Source organism: Plasmodium inui, assembly GCF_000524495.1.
Source record: "Plasmodium inui San Antonio 1 unplaced genomic scaffold supercont1.85, whole genome shotgun sequence".
Classification (NCBI taxonomy): Eukaryota; Apicomplexa; class Aconoidasida; order Haemosporida; family Plasmodiidae; genus Plasmodium; species Plasmodium inui.
The window spans coordinates 1-9158 of NW_008481919.1; the positions used below are offsets into that span (position 1 = coordinate 1).

The 9158-nt window shown below is 45.3% G+C and overlaps 3 protein-coding genes across 3 annotated transcripts in view; all 3 read left to right on the forward strand.

Annotated features, from left to right (window-relative positions):
* Positions 1–2636: 2636 nt before the first annotated feature.
* On the forward strand, positions 2637–3256 carry C922_05508 (hypothetical protein; the record flags this gene model as incomplete). The annotated part of the gene is made up of 2 exons (XM_008821079.1): positions 2637–2685; positions 2774–3256. Coding segments are annotated over 2 exons (532 nt in total), but the record flags the coding sequence as incomplete, so codon positions are not given.
* A 2778-nt stretch (positions 3257–6034) lies between these two features.
* On the forward strand, positions 6035–6967 carry C922_05509 (hypothetical protein; the record flags this gene model as incomplete). Its single annotated transcript, XM_008821080.1, has 3 exons — positions 6035–6374; positions 6400–6482; positions 6584–6967. 3 exons carry the CDS (start codon positions 6035–6037, stop codon positions 6965–6967), a joined length of 807 nt encoding a protein of 268 aa, XP_008819302.1.
* Positions 6968–7856: 889 nt separating this feature from the next.
* The window catches only part of C922_05510 (hypothetical protein), a gene marked incomplete at both ends in the record, with an annotated part of 3295 nt that continues 1993 nt past the window's right edge, over positions 7857–9158 (forward strand). The window contains one exon of the mRNA XM_008821081.1: positions 7857–9140. Coding sequence (XP_008819303.1) covers positions 7857–9140 — 1284 coding nt within the window. The remainder of the gene's footprint in view (positions 9141–9158) is intronic.

Genomic DNA, 9158 nt, shown 5'->3' on the forward strand with positions numbered 1-9158 from the left:
GCGACAAGCTGCGTATAAACCCGAATGTATTGTTCCATTCCGGCAAAGTAGAATTATTCTGAAGCCATAGAATATGGAATTAGTCATATCCGCGAGAACTTCGAAAGTTAAGGATCATAGGTGAGTTGACAAGACTTTTATATTCGCGCGCTTTATTAAAAACAATACTGAAGACATTCTGTGGTACCATTTATGAGTTTTATCAAGTCTTATTCCCGAACAATCCTGTAAGAAATATTCAAAACTCCCGCCCATAGCATAGCAACAGCTAGGTTGGAATACTATGAACTGCTATACTCTATATATCTGACAGCCTACACCGACAAACTGATTTAGTTGTGAACTGGAGGATGTGGAAGATTTGCCCCACCTCACTTTATCAAAATTACTATAAAAAACAAACTTGATCACTACACATCCTTATGATTCCGTCACTGTCTCCCAAGAATAATCCCTCCAAAGTGTAATTAATGTGATAGGAATATTCTTCTCTATCACTAAATTCATAGTCCTAAGAAATATATCATCTCCTTAAGGATTAACATATCTATGGATTAAGCTAGAAGATAACTCTGGGCATGTTCCGAGGGTATAGAATTTTTTTATTTATTTTTTACACGTATTAAAAAAGGGTTTATTTCCTATTTCATCTCAGCTTCCCATCTTCTTCTATCATTTTAAATTTAAAAAGTCAGCACGAGAGTATATTACCTGCAGGCACCCTTATTCTTTAGGATTGATTAACAAGAAGAGGGTCATATAACAGGGATCCAAGAACATTTTATCGGCATAGTGAAAGATTGGATTTATTCCGATTATTTGTTTATTCCTTTCTCTCTTTCGGCTAATATTTAAGCAGCAGGAATGAAGAGAAGAAATATTTACAATTATACGTCCTTTTCTAGTCCAAAAAATAGGAATCGCGTGATATATTTCCTATGATGCACTCCGTATTAAATAATGAAATCATTAGAAAAGGTATAATTAGTTCTTTATCAGTGGCACTAATGGTATCTCCCTTATCTTCTGACAGGCCCAATCTATGATGACAAAATTAACAATATTAAAATAAAAAGAAGGAAGAGTAGTATAACAAACAAATCAGCAGATTAATGTCTCTACGACGCCATAAGTATTATATGATATGAATGTACATTAATAATTAGTAAAGTTCTAATGTTAATACCTAAGAGAGAAAAATTGCCTAGTGTTCTATCATAATCTGGATTAGATTTCCAATAGTGCCTAGGGACACGCCAAAAGAGACCGCGGCTAAGATCATGTAATTAGGTTACTAAAATAATAATTGTGGAATGATTGTGAAATTCACACAAGATCTAGGCAAAATCAATTCCTACGCAACCCCTTATAGAATGTAGAGGAACATATAGAAAGAATATTTAGTCCTTATCTCTCTTTATCCCCTCGTAATGAGCTGCCACATGTGAGAAGTCGTATATATGAGTTCCTCAAGTAGATCTAATAATCAGGTGCAGTTAACACCTTTCTTAACATCTCTATTAAAGGAGGAACAAGAGTGAAAGATGAAATAGCCGCGCCTTATGTTATTCAGAACCGACAAATAAGAGGATATGAATCTTTCCTATACCATATATGGAAGAATGAAGAAATTGTTTAATTTATATAAGTAAAATCAAAGTAATAACAGAATTAATATCTAAAATAAATAGAAGGTAAGGAAAGGAAAAAAAAAAAGAGAAGTTTGACTGGTAGCGCCAAGAGCCACCGAAACCGCTTAACGCGGATATAAATACGTTATGAAACCTCTAGAAGAGGCGAAATAATAAGCAAGGATCATAATAGATAAAGATATAGACTGAGTCTTAGTACTGAACAAAGAAAAAACAGCAACATCTATTCCCACCGGCGGAAATTTTGGGTCCTATCCTATATCTCTAAGCCGTAAGTAAGAGATAATCACGGCAGAAGAAATCAAATCGATAAGTACCAAAAGACCCCAGCAACTGTCTCAGCGAAGCATGTAAGACGGACTAGCGGTTAAATTAATTATCCAGAAAGAAAAACCTCCCCATATTCTCCTTATGGAACGCACAGGAGAGATAACAACAAAGACAGGATTCCCCACAAAATCTCAGAAGCAACGGCAAGGGACTCGACAGGGGCTAAAGGAAGAAGGAAACCAAAGCTACCGACAGGTGACAGGTCGTATCATATTAACTCAGGTCTCAACCATAATGTGAGGACTTAAGCTCCCTAAAAGACTTCGTCTTAATTCCTCAGATCCAGCTGAACTAACTCCCCAGACCAAAAGGAAAGAATAGGGAAGGAAAGGGAAGAGAACAGGCAGAAATACGGACAAAAGTAAAAAGGAAAGGTGCTTTTCACTGATCCGACCAACCAAATCGGTTAAAAATAACTATGCAACTATAAAAACCAGCAAAAACCGCTGTCTAACCGAGAAGTTCAACAGAGGTACCCTATAGGGGGGGAAGGACTATAACAACCCAACAAGTAATACTTCCCAACTCACCCCAAATCCGAGCCCCAAGTAAGCGAAGCCACCCAAAAGGTCTGCACCTCAAATAATAAACTGATGAAGCAGCGGACAATCCTCGAGAACGCCAGAGAATCCCCTCCAACCCCAAGCCTGTCAGAAATAATTCCAGGAATGAACGGAAGTATAGAATGAATACAAGCCCAAGAGTGCCATGCGCATCTAACAGCAAATGACAACTACCAGCCAGTAATTCCCACCGCCCCTAAACACATGCGCCACCGAGCCATCATATAGGACTCCGCCCCCAAGTCATACAACAAGAATCAGGGGACAGAAGAAGTCAGCTACAGGACTCCCAAGAATCGCAATAAACCAAAAAACCAAGGGAAGGTTTCGCCCAAGAAGCCCCACCCCCAGAGGAAAATCCCTGGACGAATAAGGCGGCCAGAGGAAGGGAGCTCCCGGGAAGATGACATTAATCCAAAGAGGAATAAACCCGGGAGGAACCCCCTCGGGTGCCGATTACGAACAAACAGCAGCAGCAGAAAGCAAGGAAAAAGTCACAGGAATCGAACCCAGGGAAACTCCCAAGAAAAGGGGAGCAATAATCATAAGGCCTCCCCTATGAGAATACGAAAAGAATTTATCAAGCAGTCACTCAGCTGCAGGGAAAAAGGAAAACAGGGACAAGAAACCAAAACTAATTTCAAACCGCAGTTCCCCAATAGCAACAACGGGCCCCCCCAAACGACAAGAAACACCCGAAGCATCGAATAGGAGGACCCGGAGGAATCTCGAAGCCAAACCGTCGAAACAAAGACGCACCAGGCACCCTCCCCAGAAAAAGAAGAAGAGACACGTGGCCTGTAATCCCCAGAAATCCCCAAGAAACCGCAGGAGGATCTCCCCAAGAAAAGTCAGGATGGAAGGAAACGCGACCAAAGTAAGGAATTCGAAGGGAACGATCTGACAACCGGGGAAAAAAGGAAATAGGATAAGGGAAGAAACAGAACAGGTTGACATCCCCTGAAAAATTGAGAAACAAACAACCATTCCACAGAAAGGGTTACTAAACAAGCAAACAACAAGCCGCCAAACAAGAAGAACATCAACACCAACCCAAAGAGGGAACCAAGTAAAGACTCGCCCACACACCAAAATGTAGGAAACGATAGGAAAACCCAATGGAAAAAGATAAGACACCAGATTAAAGCAGAAGGAACAATAAGAGAAAAGATGATCCAGCAGAAACACCCCAACCACACCAAGTCTCCTATGAGGAAGGACGAGGACCAGCAGGACTAACAAAAAGGACAACTGATCACTCAGGCGCCAGAAGGAGAACAAAAGGCCTCGTGCCCGGAAATAATCCCCCAAGTACCTGCAAAAGAAACAAGAAGTCGACCAAAACAATAACAAATAAGGAAGCCACAGCTCAAACCAGAACATAAAAACTTCTCCAACACGTGAGGGAGAGGAAAAGTCATAAGGAGTAGCAACTGAACTACGCAAAGATCAAAGAAACAGCCAGGAGGAAACAGTGATTGAAGCTGTCCAAATCCATAACAGAACCACCCCCAGGCATACCAAAACATAGGACCAAATAATCTCTCCCCTACCAACCAACAAAGATAAAACAAAGCGACAAAATCTCCGAATACCTCTCCCACAGTGTGTACCCCGCCAGCAGAAAAAGCAGGGAAATTATTAAGAAGCCCACACCCAAAAGGTTAAGGGAGGGAAAACATCTCCAAGAGGGTCAAACCCCAATATGCGCCACAAGCCCAGGTAGGAGAGGACTTTACAACAACAACCCTAACTCTCCGCACGCGTCGAAGATTGAGCAACCCTCAGAGCCAAAAAAAATAAGCCCAAATATCTGTACAGCTGCCTCCGGAAGAAAAGAGTAGCAGGAGACAAAGGAACGACTCCATCACTCAGGAAAAAAGAGAACCAGAAAATCTCACCAAACAGCAATAATACCAACCAGACGAAGGCGACGAAGAACCTAAGGCAACAATAGAACCAAAAAGCCCCCCACAGCAGGCATAGGTTATCGACTCCCTCCGTACCACAATAGACGACTCCTAGCAAACACAACCCAAGGCCAAGCCACATTAACCAAAGCTAATACAAAAAAAGAAATCCCGGGACAAAACCGAAACTAGGTGGGTCCCGCGGAGGAAAAAAGCCAAATGAGAACAAAAAAAACCAAGGACGAAGCCCAACTGGCCAGACCTCGAAAATACAGTAGACTATAGTAACCCGAAGGACCAGGAGAATCAAACCCCAAAAGCCGGGGGAGCCAAGTGACAAGTCATACGGCAACTGACAGGAGGCCCTCCCAGCAACCAAATACAAGCCGCCTAATAGAAGCCTCGAAAAGGGAGCCAATTTACACTGAAAAGCAGATAAGAGACACGAAGCATCATAGAAGAGACAATAGCACAGGCCAATATAGAACAAAGGACGCCTCCTTCTGAACAGACCTAATCCGGAAGAATAATCAAGAGAATAACATCCCAAAAAACAGAAAAATACCGCCAGAGACTGGTGGGCAAAGGAGGCAAATCCAGAAGGATACGAACAAACCAAAATGAAAACGATCCGCCCAAAGAAACAACAGGTGAAAAACTCATGAGGATCACAACTAGTGGCTAGAGGGTCGAAATATACCAGAAACTGAAAACAGTTAAAAGGGGACAAGGAAGGCCATATATACATGTTAAGCAACAAAAGACTCAGAAGAGGCAAAGCAGCTGCCTTAATGAGAAGTTCCCAATCAGATAACCGAAAAGGGCAAACCAGGTAAAAGTCCCGAAACCGTTATAAAAGGCGGCTAGACAGACCCCCCAGCCAAGCAACAACAGAGCCAAAAGAGAAATAGCCCAAATTGAATAGGAAACATACATCAATAATAAAGACAGCACGTAAGGTAACTTCCTGATCAAAACCGATCCCCCCTTCCAAGAAACAAGAAGCCAGGGAATCCGCCCCCTAGCTTAAGAACAGAGGATCTCCAGAGACGTTAAAAGATCAGCCCCCGAGAAGCAGCAGACGGCAAGAATGAAAAGGGAGGTCGTAGGGGCTTTCTTGGAAGGAACAGCAGAAGCGGCCAGGCGGGATCTCAACCAACCTCTTCCAAATTAGGAGGAGATTAAGCTTGAGAATCCTATCCTAAACAAAAGAAGGGTAAACCCTAAGAAGACCGAGGCAAAAACCCGAAGAACAAGCCAGAAACTGCGCAGGTGAGAAGAAGCTACGAGAATCCCCAAATAGATGGAAGTAGTCCAGGGGGCCAATCCATTAGACGCCATTATACCGTCAGGACTCAGAAGTCCAACTCATCCAACAGAATAGGTCTAACCCGCCTCCCAAGGGGACTGACCTCGACTAAGCAAGAGCAGCCCAGGTATCTAGCAGCCCAGGAAAACAACAAGCCAAGAGTAAGCCCCGACGAATAGGAGACATCGGGCTCCCCCAACGGGGAACGACAGCTCCTAGGAGTTAACACGAGTGGAGAAGCAAATAACAGACGCCAAGGCGTCTAAAACGATGAAGCAGAAGGACGGAGACGACAGACAAACAATCAAGAAGGTAGAAATACAACAACGGGTCAGAAGCAGGAGGAAACAAGACGACAAAGTCGACAAAGATAGAATAAAGAACATGATAAAGGAGGATATTCCAGGAGAGAGAGGAGTACAAGGCATGCAAACAGAGCTGAAGGCAGACCAACAGCGTTTATGTCCCGAGACTGACGCAGTGGGCACGTCCCCCAAGCCAGGTGAAAATCATCTGCGTCAAGGGACAGAAGAAGGAGATTTCACAACAGAAGCAGATTGGAAACTGACGGATCAGGACATCTCGTTCAAGAGAAAGAGAGGAAAAGCGCGTAAAGACAAGCCCCCCCCTGTCAGACAAGGCCCACAGGAAAGAACCGCAACCCAGGAGTAGGTGTAGCCGAGAGACAAAAGGAGGCTCCTGGAAACGACACGACCAGGTAATCGTCGATATAACGCACTCAACCGAGCAAACAAAAAAGGTAAACAGGAGGTCCTTTGGAAAACCCACAAACAGGGCCGGGGGCCAACCCCACAACAGAGACGAGCTAATTACGTTAGGAACCGACAAACCACAACCAGAGGAGGAAGAGACCATCAACCCCAAAAGAATGCGGCAACCCACCGAACCCAAGGCCGAGATAAGGAAAACCCCCCGAACCAAAAAGACGAAATAAGAAGTGGAAGAGGAGCGGAAAAGAGAAAAAGAGAGCAATCAAGGCAGAACAGATTGCGCACAGAGCAAAACTCTGAGAAGACAAGTGAGGCGAGGGGCCAGAACAGAGGGACGCCCCTGAGGAATAACGCAGGAGAGGCAAAATTTAGAGTCCAAGATGAACAGACAGCACTAATACAGCCCACGTCCGACGGCAATCGCACAGGAGGGGACAGCCACGTTGGGGCAAGATTCAAGACCGAAGAGTAGCAAGACGTAAAGGAAGATTTAGAGAACAGGGGGCAGTCCAGGCGAAGAAAGGAAATCTTCCCAGTGAGACAACCATCAAGCCAGCAGACGAAGGAGCAGCCGTGAAGGGGGGGAGGACAGAGAATGAAAAGAAGCGACGAGACATCCCCCCGAGGAAGCAGGAACCCTAGGTATGAGTCGCGGAGCAAACCTTGAAGAACAGGCAGCAGGAAACACAACGACTACAGATAGGAGCGTCGTGCACCCGGCGCAACCAAAAGAGAAGAGACGATGGAGAAAAGGGTGAAGAGACGGAACAACACCGGAGGGGCAGAGGAGGAAGCATAGGAGAAGGAAGCCCCGAACCAAACCCCCCATCGAAAAAAGAGCTCGCTGTCATAGATAAGGAATCAAGGCAATTGCAACGAGAGGAGGATGAGAGGAATCACACCTCAACTCCCCCCAGGCAAGAAGTCCAGCAGAACAAATCAGCGTCAACAAAGGGGGAAAACACCGTGGCGTGGCGATTCCGTGAATGGGACAGAGACAAACCAAGGAGCCCTCAGGCACAAAGGAAACAGGATAACATGGAGCCAAAGGAGAAGAGTTAGACAAAGGAGGCGCACTCCAAAGACATTGAACAGGAAACATGGAAGCAGGAGACCCCAGGCGATGGGACACCTGGGGAGAGAGAGATGAGGCAGGAGCCCCGAAACGCAAGGTAAAGGCAAAACAGGGGATCAGAGTAATCTGAGGAAAACCAATTAAGAGCGGAACAGAAGGCAAAATTGAGGCGTACAGCAACGATAGAAACAGCAGAAGTGACTAAAGGAGGGACTAACCTGAACTCCAGAAGAAAGAAGGAATAAGAGTTACCCAAACGTAGTAAACTCCCCAAATCTCCAGAATCATGGACGACTTAACGTTGAGAAGTCACATGCGAAGCTACGAAGCCAGGACACCAGCACCTAACCGAGGAGCATGTGATAAAGGAAGACACAGATATTGTTATCAAGAGATTCGCAACAGGGAAGGGGCTACAACGGGTTTTACGGGAAGATGGACCGACAAATTAAAAGATGCGAATATCTCGCAGCTATGGCCAAGAATAAGCAAGCATAGGAAAGCAGTATATGCGGACCTCTCTAGCAACCAGCAGGAGGATTACAACTGGAAGGCAATTCTCGACTGCATTGCAGACCATGCATTGGAAGTACAGGAGCTCCGGATAGGAAACAATACAAACACCAAAGTAGTTTGGACCAACGACAAGTGGAGAGAGCTGGTGAAGGACGGCTTAAGTGGGGCATGGAACGACGTGGCAAAGGGGCAAGGCCTCCTAAGCGCCATAGCATGTGTGATAATGGCATTATTGACTGATGATTCAGCAAGCCCCTCAGGAACGAATCGAACCGAGGGCCCTTGTGCAAATATCCTGGAGCAGGTCAAGTTACAATTAAGGAAAAAAGAAGCAGGGAACACCCCGGAGGAAATAATAACCATTAGTCAATTTCTAGACCAGATTGAGGAGTCCAACGCCGACGAGCAGGGTAGGTTGGATGGTTTAGGATTTCTATTAAGCATCGCTTATGGTTTAAGCCAATGTTGTGAGTATAAGAAGGGATTAACATTGGGGAATCTACTACTAAAAGGAAGTTGGGACTTGAGGAGTCTTCCTCCATGTTATTTTCAGGGGGCAACGTTGGTGTGTGCAGCTTCAAACAAGGGAGGCCAAGGGATGAAGGTGAATATCTGGAACAACACAGACAGGTTAAGGGTAACCCGCACCAGGAGAAGGGGAGCAAAAGCCTTAGTCCTAAAGGAAGGAGACAGCGAAAGAGAACTAATGACGACAACCAGCACTTATGAGAGCCAAAAGGCCCCCCACTTACCAAACGAAAAAAACCAAGAGAAAAAAAGAGACAACAGAAATAACAGTGAGCAGGTAGTGGGACAACAACCCACCCCAGCACCGATGAGTCCCCAAGGCCTAGAGGGTACCTCCGGGACACAGCCAGCCGGAGTCCGGAATGGCGACGATCAAGCAGAACAGCCGGAAGCCGCAAGGACGGAAGATGTTGACCAGCGCCAGGATCCAGACGCCATCGGAATCAGGCAAGGACCAAGTGACGACGTGCAATCAAAAACAAACTCCCAGGGCCCGACGGAACATGGAGGACATAATGAAGGGAAGGTGGAGGCAGACAACCCG